Below are 21129 nucleotides of genomic sequence, written 5' to 3' on the forward strand. Positions count from 1 at the left end.
TAACCAACGCGCCACTCAGCCGGCCCATTTGTCAAGCAATTTTGATTAACAGAGTTTTTCAATGAACACCGAGCACTTTTGACATTTCCTCCCCCTCAAACTGGGGCTTTAGTTTATCCATTATTCTGCAATTTTCAACAAAGCATTTAACAACGTCTCTTCTGATACTCTCATGGTGAATATGGAGAAATAAGGCTGGGATGATAGTGAAGTTGGATGGATTTATGAATTTTGAACACTGTTCCCAAGTGGTGATAATTAATGGTTTAATGAAAATTTAGCAAGATTTCTCCTTTGCTCAGATTCATTTTATCATGAGAAGCTTTTTAACATTGTTAAATAATTTGGCCTTTCTAGAACTTCTCGTCCTCAATGCCACCTAATTCTGCAACCTTGATCCTCAGAGCTTAATACGTCATAGATGAAATTCCTCTGAGTAAAGGCCACACAACATTACACTAGGAATAAGAATTTCACACAGGATATGTTTGGAATAGAGAAGAGGTGGGAAAATTGAATCATTGTGTGACACTTGTTAACTCATCATTCTCTCTGCAGAGAGTACTGGCATCCACTTTAATCTAGGCCCTGGTCACGCAGTGCTTATGGAAGGGTGAACAACACAGACCAAAGTCTCTGCCTTCTGTGGAGCACACTTTCTAGCAAATTGTAGATTGATTAAATTAGTAGATGATGAGTGGCTAAGTTAGCTAAAGCATTGGATGGCAAAATACAGACTTGGCAAGCTGAAATGATGGGCCAAATCAAAAAAGATTATACACCTTGAAAGCACAGGTTGAAAAACAAAAGTTTAAGAGCTCGAATATGCAGAAGATTATGGCACCCTGATTAGTTATACTCAGAAAGGCTTAAGAGCCTCAGTTGATGATAAACTCATTATGAAACAATACTGAAATGTGGTATTGCCCCGAATTTAAACGCTTTTTACACTTCATTGATATAAGGAGCCCAAAGCACAGCGTGTACCTCCTACTGAATTCTCCTCCTGTCAGTGTTTGATCTTTTTTTTGGTATCACACTTGGTATCTCTAGTAAAGAGGGGCCAGGATGGTGAACCAGCTGAAAATATTTCCATATGGGATTTTGTATGGCAGTGGAATTAGATTTTCTCTGTGAGGTTCAAGACTGCAGAAGTAGGTAGGATTAAGGATTCGTAGTTATAGATGGGCCAGTGTTTAGCAAAGAACGTTCTAATAACTGAGAGCACAGATTGAATGGGCTGATTGTTGAACATCGCCAGAGGATGGCCACGCAGACGTCAGGGGTATTGAGGGGAAAATTATGCACTGGGTCAGGGGTTAGACTAAATGACTGCAAGACTGTCCACGTCCAACAGTCTGTGAATTTAAATGCACAAATGTGCTGCAATGAGATTAATCTTTCAGGAAAAATTTAGACATGACTATAAAAATGAGGGTTTTTTTAACACAAAATATGTCATCTTATGGTTTTCCTTTGCAGATGGCATCTTATTTTGGATATACGGTTGCAGTATCTGATGTTAACAACGATGGGTAAGTGAATAAGAACTTCCTCAGTCACCATGTATTATATTCATTTATAAAAATGTTATATTTCTTCCTTGATGACATACATCCTTCTATACTTCCTCGACAAGATAGAGGCTCTCTTGTTTTAACTTTTTTTTTTTCATTCAGGGCAAGAGGATACATCTACTAAAGGATCCTCTGTCATCCTAGTTTATGCCTTTACTGAGATTTCCCGGCAATTTTCTACTTCTAGAAAAGTACTATTCTACTTCATTTTGTCTTCAGTTTTATGAATTGAATAGTCCTTGACCATTCAAAATCCATAGCTATTGAACAATTTGATCATCTGTCTCTCTCTTCTCCCCTTAGCACATGATACATTCATAAAACATTTGCACATAAATAAGTATTTTTTTCCTCCTGACATTGCTTTAACCAACATACTAGTAAACATCGATAGAGGAGATGAAATAATAATGTTATTTGTTTTTAAGATTATAGCAGTAAAGTACAATTGAACGTGGACCAAACAGCATGATAAATTATGGTTGAGCTTAAGTCATTACTTCAAAAATAAATTATTATTACACATCTCTTTGATTCACTAAAAGCACCTAACTGACAGATAAACAAATAACCAAATAAGAAAATTAATAAATTGAGATGAACTGATTATCCATCAAATTAATTTTGTTGGAGCACTTACTATATGCCAGGCATTGTTCTTGGTGGCCAGAATATAGTGGTGAGTAAGGCAGAATAGGTTTCTCCTCTCACAGAGCTCACATTTTTATAGAAAGCAAATATCTGAAGAATCCTGACTGTGTTCTAGGATCCAGGCTAAGTACTTGACATTCATCATTGACAGACATTAGCTGTGACCTGCGTAAAGCTAGAAATGCACTTTATACATTATGTGCTGGCATATGATTAGAGATACATTTAGTAACTTTTGTACCTTTTCGAAAATACCTTTTTAATATTCTTTCATTGAATGTATATTTCCTGAGTATCGACTATACACTAGTACTGTTCTATGTGCTGGGATATATAGCAGAGAACAAAATACAAATATAACCCTCATAAAGGCTATATATACTAAAGTTGGGGAGGTTTAGAAGCTACAGGCAAAAAGTGAACAAGTCAAGCCAGAAGTGTGTTAGATGGTGATGAGCACTATGTAGGAAAAAAAATAGATGGGCTGAAAGCAACCAAAATGTCCTTCAGTAGGTGAATAGAACTGTGGTACATGCTGACAATGTAATATTATTCAGTGCTAAAAAGAAATGATTTTTCAGACCATGAAAAGCTATGGAGGAAAACTTAAATGCATATTACTAAGTAAAAGAAACCAACTGAAAAGTTTATATACTGCATAATTTCAACTGTGTGACATTCTGGAAAAGGCAAAACTGTGGAGACAGTAAAAAGATCGGTGGTTGCCAGAGATTGGGGGAGAGAGGGATGAATAGCTGGAGCACAGAGGGCTTTTAGGGCAGTGAAACTATGCTGCGTGACACTATAATGGTGGGTACATGTCATACATTTGTCAAGACCCATAGAACGTACAACACCAAGAGTGAACCCTAATGTAACCTATGGACTTGGGTGATTTGATGTGTAAATGTAGGTTCATCGGTTGTACCAAATGAACCACTCAGGTGGGGATGTTGATAACGGAGAAGGTCGTGTATGGGGGGCTGGAGAGGTACCTGGGAACTCTCTGTACTTTCTGCTCAATTTTGCTTTGAACCTAAAATTGCTCTAAAAAAATAAAGTCTATTCATTTAACTTGCAAAAACAAAAATAGAAGGGGCATAGGGAGTATGGGGAGGGATGCGATTTTAAATCAGGTAGGTAGAGAAGACCTGGATGCTAAGATTACAACTGAGGAAAGACCTGAAAAAGGTGAGGAGGCAAGCCATGATGATATATATCCGGAAGTGTGTTCAAATTCCTTGAGGCAGAAGCTTCTAGCATGTTCCAGGACCATCAAAGACATAGGGAGAGGCATAGGGAGAGGCAGCAATGAGGTCATGACGGTTTGTGAGCACTGCATGTCCTCTAAATTGCTTTATACAGTGCCACCCAGACTCCGCCCTAGGTAGATGAGTCTGTTTCCAAGGACACCTCTTCTCATGAGCCACTGGACAATACCAAGTGAGGCGGTGGCTTGCTCCACCTTTGGTTTTAGCAGATATGCTCTGTGTGCAGGGTCTTGACGGCTGGAGGCCTTCCGGGAGCCCATTGCCACAAGCCAGGTGAGACAGGACAGAGCTGGGACCACAGGAAAAGCAGTGACAGGAAGTAAAAATGGCCACACTGGAGACATTTTAAAGGTATATTTGAATGCCAATCTTATCCTAGAAGCAGATGATTCAAAATCAAATTGCTTTAATCTTCAGCTGCCTAAGTTGTGAAAAGAAAGTAACAATTCACCATTCACAATTTCCAACCTGGATGAACTGTATTTGTCATCAGAGCCTTTTAGTAATTGAGGAAGGAGATTGCTCAAGAAGAACTTGAGTCCTAAACTTGGCATGTTGTCCAGATTTTAGAAAGCCCATTCTTTAGGGAAAACAAAAAGTCACACTGTAGCCTTTGGGATATGCATAGACACATCTCTCTCAACAGATGGTGACACATCAAGGACAAGGGCTTGTCCCTGGAAGCCACAGAACATTTTCTTAGGACACAGATTAACTCAGTATGTTCCCTTGCATGGTTCACTCAGTTTTGAATCCTTTCAGCTTTCCCCCAGTTTCACAATATGCCCTACAGGGCACTGTCTCCTGCCTGAAAACACATGCATTCTAGGCTATAGCAAAGTTTTGTGACAATGTTTATAGTACATTTTTTTTTTGCCATGTTAAGAAAACAAAAAAAAAACTTGTGCGAAAAGAACCTCATTGGTTTCCTGCCGATCAAAACAACATGGTAGTAACAAACACAGGAATTTTCCAGTGATAATTTGGTCTTTTTTTTTTTATGTTCTTAAAAGTTGCTATGCACATTATTTCTTTTTTTATTAGGCCGTATATTCTGAGTTCTTTAGACTGCATTGAAAAATACATTCATTATCTTACTATTTCTATTTTTAAAAATAAAGTGCCCACAGATTCTCAGTCTGCATATAATTTGCTGTTTTTAATTACTTAGACGCTCCATAAATTCAGAGTCCTATTAAAAAGGAGTGTGCTAGGAAGCCACTGAGAACCTTTTATCCCGAATAAAGATAGACAACTCATGTGAAGACTGAGATTACGGTAATGAAGATATAATTTGCCATCGTCTTTGTAGCACCTGTGTTTCTAGAACAATCACTTGATATTGTTGACTTTCTAATAGACAGAAATAGGAAAAACATAACCTCTTGTGTTTCTGGGATTATACATGATCCCAGGATGGAGGCCAGAAAACCACTATTAACAGTGACAGCCAGTGTCCTCACTGCCCTGGGTGGGTACTCATCTTCAGGGAAAGTACCAAACAACCCATCTGGGAAGAGACATACATTTTCAGTCCCTCAGAAATCTTAGCAGAACGAGAAAAAAAAATGCAGCAGTTCATGTGAGTGTCAGTGACTTTTCCTAAACTCCAGGATGGCTCCATGTCAGACACATGTGGCCTCATTTTGAGAACAAGTGCTTTAGTCATTCTCAATTTCTGGCCAGATTTCCAGCAGAGATTCTAAGGATATATGGTATTTGCAGCAAACATGAATCCTTATGTCAAAGTTCTCCTGGATATATGCGTATATATTGGGTCTCCCCAGTTTGTTAGCAGTTTCAAATGCAGGAATCTCTATTGTCCAACGAAACTATTGTTGAACCTAATATTGCTATTATGTAACAAAATTTTATGATGTATGATTAGCGGACAACTTTTTTTTCCTTAACTGCCTTTGTGCATAAGACATCTAATAACATAGGATGATTCATACTACAATCCAGTGAAACTACCTAAAATTCATCCATGAGGAAACTGAGGCACAAAAGTTAAGTGAATTGCCCAAGATCACACATTAATTAGGGGAAGGTCTTGACTAGTTCCTGGACCTTCTGTTGACTTAACCAGCAAGTTTTTTTCTTTTTTTCACTATATACAGAGAACTCTTTGCTAAGCTCTATAAAATATATAATTTCAGTCTTCAAGGGTTTATAATCTGTAACTACTAGGAATTTTCAATCTAGTAAGTGGGTAAAATAACTGGCATGCCTCTCACTTTTAAAAGTTAGGAAATGGGATAAACTAGTATATTTGGAACTGAAGAAATCCAGCAACCATTTTTTATTTTTCATTTTTATTTTTTAAATAAAAATTGTTTATATTTAAGGTATACAACATGATGTTTGACACACATCTTGAAATGAACTGTGTTCAAGCTAATGATGATATCCATCTGTGTAATCCATCTATTAATATATCCACCCATCACATAGTTACCTTTAGAGTGTGCGTGTGTGTGTGTGTGTGCACATGCGTGCACATGAATAGTGAGAGCACCCGAGATCTGCTCTCATAGCAAATTTCCAGTATACAATACGATATTATTAACTATAGTCATCATTCCATACACTAGATCTCTAGAACCTATTAATCCTATATAACTGCACCTTAGCACCCTTTGACCAACATCTCCCCTCCCCCCACCTCCCCACCCCTGGTAACCACTGCTCTACTCTCTGCTATTATGGATTTATAGAGATAGATACATCATAGAGATAGATAGATGATGGTAGATAGATAGATAGATCTTATCTATATCTATATACATATACGTAAAAACATAGTCTATATATGTATATACATACACATATACATATACATATACATATAGAATACACAGATTCCAATAACCTTAATTAAGGGTTATAGTAGAAGAATAACATGTATATGTATGTTTCATGTGTTTTATGTGTTTTACTGTATTTTGGCTGTTCGTAACAATCTACATTCCTGTTTATTAAGGGTGAATTTTATTAATTTCCATTATTTTCATAAGCAAGGTCTTATTTCCACTTTATAAAAATATAAAATCATAATTTCAAAGTTATTTCAGCCAAAGAACATTAAGATTGTCTTTAATGATGCTAAAAATAACTGACTATTAAGAAATATTCAGTTATACTTTTTAGTGTCATGACATATAAGAAAAATCAGGTTTTTTTATTATACTCAAACATCCACACTACTTATCATTATGTTGTATACCTGATACTAATATAAAAAAATTAATATATCCATGCTAATCTGATGCATTTTACTGAGTCACTAGTTATGATTCATGAATTATTTTACAGAGTCTGTAACTGCTATGTTTTTCTTTAAAGTTTATTGGGGTGACAAAGGTTAGTAAAGTTACATAGGTTTCAGGTGTACAATTCTGTAATACATCATCTGTATATCACATTGTGTGTTCACCACCCAGAGTCAGTACTCCTTCTATCACCAAATATTTGTGTAACAGCTACATTAAAAGAAAAAATTCCAAAGGATTTTCTAGCTTTCCCAGCATTTATCAGTGAATAAGGAATTATCAGAGCATTAATCATGCAGCAGAGTTCAGTACTAGAATTGATATTTAATTCCCATTTTTTCCCCCAAAGTCCTAATTTCCAATAGCCTTTTTTTTTATAGCCTGACTCTTTTCTTTTAAACCCTGGACCTGAGTGGATGTTGTGCAGTGTCTCAAAATAGGATTAAGAACATCACTTGGATAGCTGATTGTTTATGGTTCAGAAGTTAGGACTCCCCATGTTTTGTGGGGTTGAAACAGACTTTCCTTTCCCCAACCAAGATATAATTAAGTGCTATTGTGCATGAGGCTACCTAGGGAACATTCCTTGACAGCATATGTCATCTTCTCTATCCATTATATGACAAAAGCAAGGTCCCTACCAATGCTCCAAAATCTCAACATCAGGGGGAAAAAGAAAAAAAAAAAGATAGTGTCATTAAGTAATGCAACCAAATAAGTAAATTGGTGAGAATTTTCACCTCAAATTTTTTTATTTAAAAAAAATTTTCAGATATTATCAGTGGACTCCAAAAGTTGAGACCAAACAGTTGCATACATGCTGGTTGGTGGTTGATATTGTCAAGCCTGTGCCTGTTTTGAAAATGTAAACAAAGCTGGTGAAATTAACTTCAGTTTAGTTATCTTAAGATAGCCAGAGCTACAAAGTCTGTCAGTGTAAACTCTGTTCGGAATTTTTGGACAAACTTAACAACAAATGGAGATGGTGTTTTTCATCTTGAGCCTAAACAAGCACATCTGATTTTTTCTAATGGCTTTTGAAAGTTATAGTATTTATACGATTTCTGAAATTCGCGGAATTACAATTTAATCCATCGCATTGTTTCTAGCCTCTGGAGGGCCAAACGGAACTAACATTAAAGAGATTCATAGCAGTTAGTTAACTTGAGAGCATTTTAGAAAAAAATTGATTTGAAAGGAAGCAGCTTTTGGGTGACTATGTTTTGGTGCTAGAGTTAGTCCAAGTATGTTCTCTCAAACAGGAGAGATCATTATGAGTAAGTAGAAACTCTTGAAAAATAAAACATAAGAAAATTGTAAAATAAATGGATCTCTACATTGTAATTGATAAGCTGTATTAGGTCTTGCCTATCACAAATAATTGAGTTGATTAGATATCAGTTTCTGATTTATATTCTTTTTTTTTCTTTTTTCTTTTTTTTAAGCTGTTCCATCCTGCCAACAGCGGCAGTTCAGCTCAGGCCAGGATTCAAACCGCTGTTGCTCAGAGCTCGCACTCTTGAGTGAGCTCTTAACCAACTGAGCCACTCGGCCAGCCCTCCTAATCTATATTCTTTAATGAGTAACTACATTCTGAAAATTAGTCAAGGGCATTAGATGTAATATGGACTATTGGGGAAAAAAGAAACAGAAAAGTTTATATGTGAAATCAACACATTAACACCATTTGGATACAGAAAACTTGAATTCAGATTCTTCATGTTGAATGTTTTCATTGGTTGGATCTCACCCTCTCTTTATCATGTTTACGCTCTGCTTTTTGGGAACACATTTATAATGTTTCTGTATCAAAAGACATGTGAAAGATGAGAAATTGAGCCTTGCGTGGTATTATTATTAGAGTAGATTTAGACATACAAAAGAGACACAAATAAAACCTGTGTGAAAGCAACACAGAGATTTAAAGAAAACAGTGCTTAAATATTAGACATTTCAGATAAAATTAAATTTAGCATATATAACCTATTTTTATGAAATCCCTTTAAATAATAACTTAAATCCCATCCATATCACTAACATGACCCAAAGAGATTTTTGGTGAAAACCTGATCATTAATATTATTTCTTCATCATTGTTCTTTTGATATCAATGTATATCTATATATATATGAATCTATATCTCACCCAGGCTATTACTATATAAATAGTCTCTTAGGATGGCACCCAGTCTATTACACAACTATTCTATCAGAAGGTCAATGAAAATCATTTTTACTAATAAATATTTAAAAACTTTAAACTTGAATTGGACATACTCAAGAAAAGGAAGATTTGACAAATAAATTTTGAAATAACCTAATAGCACACACAGCCTACTGCAGTGGTTTTTCAATGATTATTTTGCCTCCTGGTCCTTAAGAAATACATTTGACATTGCAACTCAGGACACGCCCACATAACTGAAACGAAAGTTTCACGGAACAATATTTTCATGGAACCTTATTACGTGTAATGCACATAATGCTATTTTCTATTGTATTCCATTTCATTTTTTTAAAATTGCTTGTCAAGATCCATTAAATTTATTTCACAATCCACTAATGAGCTGCAAACCAAGATTTTAAAACACCAGCCCAAACAATAATATACATTGTGACTCTTAAATGGTATTGCTAATATAAAAAATATTGACACCAAGTGCAAGACATTCTACAAGACACATTGTACCAATTGCATCCAAGACAGTTATTGTCTCTCAACCTTATGACAATACAATTATAAATTAAGAACAAATGTCTTTCTCTCTCTCTCTTTTCTTTTGCTTTTTTTTTTGGCATTTAGAACATTTTAGGAGACTTACACTTCAATATCCAGAAACACGTATTTCTAAAAAAATAAACCAGTGCTATTATAAAATACTTTAAGAACCCAAAGATTCCTTGGGTTCCCTAGTATTTCACAATGATAGGTTGACTAATTTTCCATTTCTAGGACTTGGTGTTGGCAGTGGGAAATGTAGTGGACCAACTGTGTCAGTCCCGTGTCATGTTCATCCCTTCAGGGACCAATTATATGACATTGTCCCTCCTATATAGAATGAGAAAATGGCCCTGCTCAATCTCTACAATACGGAACCAGGGATTTTAGACATCTTTCAACTACAAGACAGCAACACACACAATCAGGTCTTTAACAAATGCCTCTTCATACTGGCAATAATAATATCAGATAGCGAGGCAACCAGGTTCCTGGAAGGGAAGCCAGGGACTAGAATGGCCCCACTCTCTGCTCCCCTGTGTGCCTGAGGCACAAACAGATGGTAAGCAATGGAAACAGTTTTTGTTTTTGTTGTTAAGTAAATGTATCTGGAACATTAAAAAAGAAAGAAAGAAACATTTTACAGAAGTATAGCAATCCAACCTATGTTTTGGAATCTGAGACTAAAATAATAGCCATTCCTTGGGTCTGCCTTTCACAGCCCCCCACTTCTTTCTTACAGGTTGGCCCAGTCACAGCTCAATGTGCTTTTTTGTGTGTTATATCATCTGGTGTGGATAGACAGCAAGAACCTATTATAGAAGTTGCCCGAAGCCCCAGACTATCTCACAGTTACGTTGTTTTACCTAGTTTCTGGCTCCTACAAGGCAGGAGGGGGAGAAGGGGAATGCATTTCACTTTTTCAACAGGAATTCTTCTGGTTTGCATTTTTGTAATGTAAAATATTATGTATTCCCATCAATGGTTAGCCTAATGCCTCCATGATAACTATCATTTATTAAATACTATTGTATAACCTGTGTATACGAGTGCACGTTTGGAGGCAGAGACACATAGAGTTTAAGTGATGTATCTAATGAAGTAGCCCATTTCTATTTTATCCACATTTTAGAGGTAATGTAACTTGTTCAATAGGACACAGCTAGTTACTCAAAGCCAGTTTTCTAAATCTAGATTAGTATAATGTCAAAACTCATGCTATTTTCATGTCACCTGTGCTCAACATACTTTTCTAATTGTCTTTTTTTTTTGGTTTAATTAATAAACCTTATTTTTTTAGAACAGGTTTGGGTTTACAACAAAATTGAACAGGAAGTAGAGAGAGTTCATACAAACTCCCTGCCCCCTCTGCCCTCAGTTTCCCTAGCATTAGCATCTTGCATTGGTGTGGTACATGTGTTACAGCTGATGAACCCAAGTTGATACATTATTAACTAACGTGCATAGTGTACATTAGGAGTCACTCTTTGTGTTGCACAGTTTGATGGGTTTTACCAAATGCATCATGTCGTGTACCCCCTGTAGTATCATGCAGAATGGTTTCATGCCCTGAACATGTTCTGTGCTTCACCCGTTCATCCTGCTGCTCACCCAGCCCCTGCCAACTCCTGATCTTTTCACTGTCTCTATAGTTTGCCTTTCTAAAATGCAGGAAACTTGGAATCACACAGTATGTAGCCTTTTCAGACTGGCTCCTTACACTTAGTAATCAACATTTAAAATTCTTCCATGTTATTTCGGGGCTTGATAGTTCATTTTGTTTTATTGCCACACAATATTCCACTGTATGATGTACCAGGGTTTGTTTATCCATTCAATAGATATTCTATTGAAGAATACTTGATTGCTTCCAATTTTGGGCAAGTTCAGGTTTTTGTGTGAACATAAGGCTTCAACTTCTTTGGGTAACTACCTAGGAGAGTGATTGTGGGTCACATGGAAAACCTATGTCTAATTTTGTAAGAAGCTGCCAGACTGTTCTTCCAACGTGGTTGAACCATTTTGCATCCCCAGCAGCAGTGAGTGAGTGTTCTTGCTCCACATCCTCGCCAGCATTTGGTGCTGTCAGCGTTTTTGTCTGGACGTGCTGCAATTTGTTTATCCATTCACCTACTGAAAGATCTCTTGGTTGCTTCCAAGTTTCCGCAATTCTGAATAAGGCTTCTATAAACATTCATTCATGTGCAGGTTTCTATGTAGACATAAGTTTTCAACTCGTCTGGGTAAATGTTAAGGAGTGCAATTGCTGTACCATGCGGTAAGAGGATATTTAGTTCTATAAGAAACCACCAAACTCTCTTCCAAAGTGGCTGCACTAGTTTGCATTCCCTCCGGTAATGAATGCGAGTTCCTGTTGCTCCACATCCCTGCCACCATTTGGTGTTGTCAGTGTTTTGGATGTTGGCCATTCTGATAGGTGTGTAGTGGCATCTCATTGTTGTTTTAATTTCCAGTTCTTTGATGACATATGATATTGAGCATCCTTCCATATGCTTATTTGTCATCTGTATATCATCTTTGATGAGGCATCTATTCAGATCTTTCACCCAGTTTTTAATGGGTTGTTTTCTTGGTGTTCATATTATATATGATATTCACAGAATATTGATTATATATAAAATAATATATGATGTTACATAATATACATAACAATATTACATTTTATGTTATTGTTATCTGTTGTTATTATTGCTATTTTGTATTATTGAATTTTTTTTAATTCTTCCTATATTTTACTTTTCTAGTTAGTCATTGGCATCCGTCTAGCACAGAACCCACTTGCATGGACCACACTCACTGTTCCCTGATTCCACTCAGGGACACTCGCCTTGGCTCACTGCACCACCACCTGGAAAGCCTGCCTCTAGATTGAGCAGTCAGAGTCCCACCCATATCCAATGCCATCTCCTCCCTGAGCCTTTGTTAATGCCTTCCAAGTACCCCCAGCAGTTAGCTTGGATCACTCATTCTTTTTCCCACTCTGCCTTGTTATAGTTATATGAGTAGCAATTTGACCTCACTTGTATATTAATTAGGAACAGAATTGGCCTAATAGTCATTGTATTCTTTAACCACTTACCACAGTACCTTGAATATAGTCAGCACACAGGATATCTATTGAATTATACAAAGAAATAGACAGCAGATGAACACCACAAGGAAGTCAAGAAGTTGGAGAGAGGGGTGGGTTAGAGTGATGTTGCAATGTCTTACAGATGCTGTAGAGGAGGTATCTTACTCAGTAACTGTTCCCACCTCATCCTTGCCTTTTAGATGAATGATAATATTTTAGTAATTAGTTTCCTTGGCAAACTTCTGCACATTACCTAATCTACACAGGCATGAAAGTCACATGCAGATTTGTAGTTCTGCCTGAAGTCATTCAGATTATTGCATCTCCCAGGATAGGGACATCTTCAGGCAAATTTCTGTAGAGGTCATTCAGTACAGATCAAATTAAGAATTTTGGTTGATGTGACTTTTCTTAAAAATTTTTAAATAAAAATAATACATGTGCATGTTTTTAAAAAAACAAATAACCTAGACGACTCTGTTTTATTCCTCTTTGTGCCATCTGGCTCTGTAAAGGAAATACTTCTAACCATTTTTGTTTTTCATCCTCTTGTTGGTTATGTCTTTATCTCTAAATGATCTGATTAAGTGTCTGTTCCTTGAATTTTTTTCAACCTTAAAAGGTATCTATTAGTTCCCTACTATAATAATATCTACATTTACAAAAAAACCTATAAAGTCTCCTTTAGAATGAAAATTTTACTTTTTATCTTTCTAGCCTGCACTATAACCCTCTCTGGCCTCTGTTTTATTTAAATAAAAGTAACAACAAGAAAGAGGAGAACACATGTATTTTAAACATTATTACTGTAAGAAAACATAATTTAAACATATAGTCATATAAATTCTGGACAACCTCGAATCCACTTTTAGAAAAATCTATTTAGGTATTTTGATATATTTTACTTGTGTAACTAGTTTCTGGAAATGCATCAAAAGCTGAATAAGGGTGAGATATCTGTGGTTTTCTTAAAGTAGTCACCTTTAACATAGTTAAAAAGTTCAATGTGATCATTTAACAACTCTGATTTTCTTACCGCATACTATTCTGTAGACATAACCGAACAATGAAAGGAAGAGGATGATTGTAAAATGTCCCTTGCAAAAGGAAGAATATCATTGAAAATGTACTGACTGAGTTGATTTTAAATGTACCAAAAAGAGCCTCATGTCTGCCAGTGCGCTGACCTCTCTCTTTGGATCTTACAGAATGGATGACATATTGATTGGGGCGCCTCTCTTCATGGAACGCGAATTTGAGAGTAACCCTAGAGAAGTAGGGCAAGTTTACCTGTATATGCAAGTGAGCGCTCTCATCTTCGGAGACCCGCAAGTCCTCGCAGGCACTGAGGTTTTTGGAAGATTCGGCAGCGCTGTGGCACACTTAGGAGACCTGAACCAAGATGGATACAATGGTAATTTACACCAATGTGTGGACATTGTTTATGTGTCATAATTTTACATTTCTGCGGCATGAAGGAAACAATGGACATTTTGAAGTATGCACAATGTTGTGTTTGGCACAGTTATTATTGGTTTTTAATAAAGCATAAAAAATCTCATGGCAACTTAAAATATATATGTTTTACTAATTCGAAAAGTTATATGCACCCCTATGTTCACTGTAGCATTATTCACAATAGCCAAGATATGGAAGCCACCTAGGTGTCCATCAATAGACAATTGCATAAAGAAGATGTGGTACATATATACAATGGAATATTACTCAGCCATAAAAAAATGAAACCTTACCATTGCAACGATATGCATGGACCTAGAGGGTATTATGCTAAGTGGAGTAAGTCAGACAGAGAAAGACAAATACCATATGACCTCACTTATATGTAGAATCTAAAGAACAAAATAAACAAACAAAACAGAAACAGACTCATAGATACAGAGAACAAAATGACAGTTGCTAGATGGGAAGGGAGGTTGGGAGACTGGGTGAAGGTATTAGGAAGTACAAATTGGTAGTTACAAAACAGTCATGGGAATGTAAAATACAGCATAGAAAATATAGTTAACAATATGGTAATAACTGTGTATCATGCCAGGTGGGTGCTAATCGAAGGGATCACTTCGTAAATTATATAAATGTCTAACCACTATGCTGTACACCTGAAACTAATATAATATTGAATGTCAACTATAATTGAAAAATTTTAAAGTTCAAAAAAAATTAAAATATTTGTTTTGAATAATATAGCTGTTACATAGAAATTTTCTCACATTGATTTAGGGTGTCATATAACAGCTCTTAATACAGGCAGCAGTAATTTTTAAAATTCATATTTGGATTTAGTGACTCAGAGAAATAGAGAACCTTCTGTATGTACAGAGTCAAGACAAATAAATACCTGTTGCTATATTAGCAAGTATATTGCCCTCTGATTAACCTATAGGGGTTATGTAGAGGTGATGCTGAAATTTAATTGATTTGTAAATTTCAGCTGAAAGCTTCAATGTTTGCAGTAAAGTAGTATTAAATTCTTAATTTAGGGTTGTGGTTCTTCAAGTTAGGAATTTGAATGGCTTATAAGTGCCCTTTCCTCAGAAAATCAAGCAAGCTCACACAAAATTTTGCATATATTTTCAGGGCCTTCAGGCTAAGAACAAACGTCTTGTAGCTTTCTTGATTGAAGTTTGAGGAAGTAATAGGATTTGCTCTAGTATTCGCATCAGATCAGTGTTCACTAGGACCTTTGGCAGATATTGGTCTTTAGTATTTGGTATTGTTCTTTTATGATTTCTTTGAAAAAAAAACATTTCAGCAAAGCATAGTTAGTAACTTTTAAAGTATCATAAAACATAAATGCATATTAAAAGCTCAATGGAGTCAATGGAATTGTAATAGATATGTATGATATCAGGAGTGGGGGGCCATGGATGGGGGGAAGGGGGTTGTCACTTTGTGAGGGGTGAAAAGGATAACTATTGCATTGTTTTGTACACCTGAAAATAATAATAATAATAATAATAATAATAATAATAATAATAATAAAGCTCATGGTTCCAGGGAAGTTAAAAAAAGATAAGTTCATGTTTGACTGACTTGCTGTTTTAAAAAATTACCCCATTTCTGAGCACCTAGGTGAAACAAATAATGCTAAATTATCAACTGAGACATCTTTTTCATCATATTTTCATCTATGTGTTTTTCCTCTCAAATCCTTCACTATATTTTTAAGAGCTAAAAGAAACATTTTTAACGACATGTAAGGGGTTCTCCTTCTCTGAGCCTTGGTGACTGAGTATAAAGTGGGTAAATAATGCCAAACTTAATCAGGACAGATACAAATACTGTCCTGATTTAGAAGAAGCAAGGTCAGTGCTCCTTTCTACCTGCCATGTGACAATATCTCTATTTTCTACAACAATCTGAGTTTTTAGATCATTTATCTTTACCTGTTGAATGAAAGTAGATTTATTGGGTTGTCAGAAAAGTCATGATGCATTTTTGTAATGAAAAACATAGAAAAAATATGTCATGACTTTTCCAACAACCCAGTATAATTCTCATTATGTCATCAAAATCAATTCACAAGTTATTCAGTCTTATCAGATTTACCAAGGAATAAAGAGAAATGAATGAATAACAAAATGAGGACACATACTGTCATCTACTGTAGTAGACAATTATGTCATTGTGCTTTGGAACTCTTTTTCATATAAACTTAAGTATTTATGTTTATTGTTTAGAGCAATCTTGATGAGCACAGGTGTAGAAGATAATTTCATTCAAGACTAGACTTCAGTGGGAGTCAGTCAATAGGGCTTTCTCTAGGTTTCCCAGAGTCCTCAACTATAAAATGGGTCTTGCCTACCTCACAGGATGATGTAATCACTACATGATAGATTCTTTATGAAAGAGGTTGTTTACTTTTTTACTAAAAACCTCTCAAGTACCCAGCAAAGGTGCCTCACCTGGTCCAGCCAGCCCCGTGATCTGATAAAGGTCTCCCTGTCGCTCACTAAGGTCCCATGTGACCATCCTGGCTGCTCCTCAAATGGGCCAAGTTCTTTCCACCTTCAAGCCTCTGCACAGCAGTCCCTTCTGCCTGGGGTGATCTTCCCTCTGATTCCATATGGTTCATTCCTTCTTATCCCTAGATTTCCATCTCAATATCAGCCTTAGAGACACCTGGGTGGCTATCTCGTCTAAAACAGCAATCCAATCATTCTCCATCACATCAGTACTTTTAAGGTCTCTACACAGCATCTGTCACTTTCGGTCTCTTCCTGATTATTTCTTTATTCAAATTGTCGATTACCTGCACCAGAATATGAACTTTCTAAAAGTGGTGTCTATACTCTGGTTTCTCTTCAGATTGTATAAATCTTTTACCTTTTACTAAAAGCAGTGTCTGGTGCACAGCGGTCCCCACTGTATCCAACCCATAGTAGGCCCTCAATAAATATTGATACAAGACAACACATAACTTACTCTTGCTGCAGAACCTTAATAAGCCCTTCGGACTGTATGCTATTGCTCTTCAATTGCACTTAATTCTATTTCTAAAACATTCTTCTTTATGTAAAGACTATGTCCATGTGTCTCTGTTTGCAGACGTTGCCATCGGTGCGCCCTTTGCGGGCCAGGATCAGAGAGGCAGAGTGCTCATTTACAACGGGAACCAGCATGGCTTAAACGCCGAGGCTTCCCAAATTCTGCAAGGGGTGTGGGCTTCACAGGCTGTGCCTTCAGGATTCGGCTTTACTTTAAGAGGAGATGCAGACATAGACAAGAATGATTACCCAGGTAAGGTTTTCTTTCTTTCCCCACAAGAGAGGCCGCTTCCTAGAACGAGCCCCCATTCTCTGGGAAATGCATCATGTGTGAGCCGCTGTCAGACAGGCGAAGGCTAGGCTTGCCCATGGCACAGGTTTTTGTGTACAATTCCAGAGTGACTTTCATGAGAATGTGAAGGCAGACAAAACAAACACTCGCTTTCCTGTCAAGAAAAGCAAGATGGCTTTTTAAAACCTGCATTGGACATAAAATTTGTCAACTTTGCAACGAAAGTTTTGATTTGAAACCCCTCCATAATTTGGTCTCCCTTGACAAAGACAGCTTGCATTGAATGGATACCTTTCTAGAGTAATTGATTTGAACCCCCTAATTCCCTTTGGAGCTCATAGGTCCTATTAATTAACTGATGAACCTCAGCGTTTCTGTCCTAAAGCTCACATTTTTAGAGCATAAATATTTTCCAGCCATACTTCGGGGTTTTTCCAAAGACAGATTGAATATTTTAAAGGGAAGCAAAAAAGAACTGGTTCATGATAGAAATCATAAACCATCCTTGATTACGTAAATCATATTGAAAACTCATGGAAATCCATAAAGCAGAGAGACATAATTCATCTTTTGTGCATGCTGTATGAAAATATGGATAGGTCTTAAAGAATTGTTTCAGTAATCAGGGTTTTTAGCAGAGAACATTAGACTTCTTGGTTTTATGGTTCAATTTTCACTTTTATGTTGGTTATGTTAAGATGGTTTCAATAAGTACTTAGAAATCATTAATAGCTAACTGACAGCTTCAACTATTTATTAAAACCTTGTCTCTTTCCACCACCCCTCCCCTAATTGAGTATTTTCCATATGGAGAGCTTTTTCTGGTTTGGGGCAGAGTTCCAATCAACTTACTGCCTAAATATACATCACTAATTTCAATCCTTTAGCTTTCTCTTCCCCTCTGGGATCGGGAAAAAGAATACCACGACATATTCTTATAAATCTGCCAGAAATCTCTCATGGCTCTAACACAGACATTGTAGTGTGCTCCAAGCATATTGCCACTATATTGCATACAAATGCATCCTACCTCCGGCAATTTCAAGAGCCTTTAGTGAAATTTATTTTCTTTGGTTCTATTATACTAGCCTAATTCAGTGATCATTAGTGTTTTTGTAGTGAGGAGTCTCACACATAATACATTCTATTTTAAATAGTTCCCCAAATTAGGTTCCTTATGTGATTCCCCCCCCCAAATATGCAACTCCTGGGTTGCAACTTCAGACAGTGAATTTAGAAAGTCACTGCTCTTCATTATGCTTGTGGTTGTCTCCCCTTAGTGCCAGGGGACTTGACAGACAGAATGGCCATGCCTTCCAGAAGGTAAAGGAAATAAAGGATGTATGGGTCACATAGCCAGTACCTCGACTTCCTTTGAAGTCTCCTAAATAAGGGCCAGGAAGGAGAGAAATAGGAAACACCTTTTCTCTCAAGGAATATTCCCTTCAGAGAGGACGGAAAAAGGAATAGGATCGAGAACAGAGAAGCTAAAGTAAGCGCAATATGAGTCATCGGTCACTTACTCATTATGTCTTTTTTATTCCTTCTTAGCAATCAGAGAAAGGTCATTTGAGGCCATTTACTAGTCAATACCTTTATCTACTGAGCCTAATTCAATGTATAGTAACTAATGACATTTCTCCCATTTCTCACTATGGTGATTTACTGGGTGCCAGGAATGAAAAATACTCTTTCCTTTCAGCCCCTTAGCTATGGAAGGGTATTTCATTTCATATAAGTTAGGCCTGAACTGGGGTGATGACAATGGCAATTGAAAGGAAGGAACTGACAAAATAGTGTAAATGAAAAATAGACAAGACTTGGTCATGAATGGCTGTGATGGATGGTAGAGGAGGGTGGGTGAATAAGGAAGAGGGGACTTTAAAGAGGACCCTGGATCTTGATCTAGCATACCCAAGAAAAGTATGGTATAATGGGACAGACATCGGGAGATTCATTTATAGAAATATATAGATTGTATTATAGAAACAATATTTGGAATAATTTTTCTAACATTTAGCTTAACCCCTCCATATTTTTTTAGACTTCTTACAGTAAATAGTGTCATCAGCACACATACATGAACAGGAGTCATAAGTATTTTCATTGCTGGCACCAAAATCCTTTTTCCAATTCAAAAACTAGATGTGTTCAGGTTTCTACTCTGGTGCTCACTGGAAAACTAGGATTGGCCAGAGGAGGTATCTTGTACACATTAATTGAGCGAGAGCATTTCGGAGAAGAAACAGCTGTGATGGTCAGGAATCCCTAAAATTCAATGATCTAGTCTAATCCTGTTAAACATGATTGTATAACAAGGCCATCTGCTAAATGCACAGTCCAGACATTAGAGGGTGGAGGAGGACAGTGCTGGTTTTGTTGAGGAGCAGAAACCATACAGGCAATAAAAAACAGAGGAAAACATGGGCTGAATGCCAAGACTATCATTGTCTTGTTCAGACCCCTAGTATACGAATGATTATATCATGAAGCCATCTCAGACAATTATGCCAAATGAAATAAAATGACCCATTTTCTGTTTTAGTAAGTGGTGTGTAAGTGTGTGTGTGTATGTGCATGTGCACGCAAACAACCAAGCAAGAGAGAAGCTACGCATAAGAAGAAATGAAAGGATGGCTTTTACCCAAGAGAATAATGTATTTTAATCAAACCTTCAGCTCTTTGAATTAATATGAAGTTTAGTCAAACTAAGTTTAAATCTTATAATCAAAGTCTATTTTTACTTCTCTAACTGCTACTCAAGCTTTTTTATGAAAAGCAAAACATTATGTTCTTCTTGAGCAAGACTTTCATAATGTCATTATAAACACATTAGAAATTAGAAGATTACATTTCTTATAAGAAGACATTATGAATTTAGATTAAGTCAACGGAAAGAATTCTTGGACTTGAATCCAGCAGTGTCATAAAGAGAAGTAAAAATGAATGGAGAGATTAAAGAACCAGTTCTAAAACCAGTTCTCCCAAGATAATGTGACTTTAGTAACTCAACCTCTCTTTCCTCACCTGTAAGTGCTTCTCCAAGGGGTTTTTAAAACTCTAAACATCTCTGATTCTATAATCCAAGATCTAGACTTATTGCCTCCCCAGATTGCTCTCTAATATTGAGTAGGTTATTAAGGCTCCCTTTTTGGGATGGGGGGGTACTATTTGATTAAGCTAGACAAAACTTTTTTCTTAACATTTTCTTGAAAATAATTTTAAACTGACAAAAAAGTTGCAAAAATAGTACAGAGTCCCATAAACCCTCTCCCAGTTTCCTCTAATATTTAACATCTATAACCATAGTACAATTAGCTATTACTTAATCTATAGGCCTATTAGAGATTCTAATAGAATTTCACCATTTGTCCCACTAGTGTTCTTTTTCTAGCCCAGAATCCAATCCAGGATCCCACGTTGCATTTGATTGTCATGTCCCCTCCAATCTGTGACAGTCCCTTGACTTTTCTTTGCTGTCATGACTTTGACACTTTTGAAGAATATGGCTAGATAGTTTAAAGAATATCCTTGAATTTAGAGTTGTCTGATGTTTGCTAGTGATTACTTTGAGGTTATGTATTTTTGGCAAGAATACTACACAACTGATGCTATGGTCTTCTCAATGCATCACAGCCCGAAGTACATCATGTCTATTGTCTTTTTGTACTTTGGTCACTTGCTTGCAGTGATACTGCCAGGTTTCCCTCTGTAAAGTTCCTACTTTTCCCTCTGAAATAAGTCTC

The 21129-nt window shown here is 36.5% G+C and overlaps 1 protein-coding gene across 1 annotated transcript in view; it reads left to right on the top strand.

The window, feature by feature from the left end:
* ITGA8 (integrin subunit alpha 8) overlaps positions 1-21129 on the top strand; it is a 172126-nt gene that overhangs the window by 52283 nt on the left and 98714 nt on the right. Inside the window, exons 11-13 of the mRNA XM_019629342.1 lie at positions 1483-1535; positions 13792-13997; positions 17153-17344. Of these exons, the coding sequence (XP_019484887.1) occupies positions 1483-1535; positions 13792-13997; positions 17153-17344 (451 nt within the window). The remainder of the gene's footprint in view (positions 1-1482; positions 1536-13791; positions 13998-17152; positions 17345-21129) is intronic.

This window comes from Hipposideros armiger, unplaced genomic scaffold (assembly GCF_001890085.2).
Source record: "Hipposideros armiger isolate ML-2016 unplaced genomic scaffold, ASM189008v1 scaffold_844, whole genome shotgun sequence".
Taxonomy (NCBI): domain Eukaryota; kingdom Metazoa; phylum Chordata; class Mammalia; order Chiroptera; family Hipposideridae; genus Hipposideros; species Hipposideros armiger.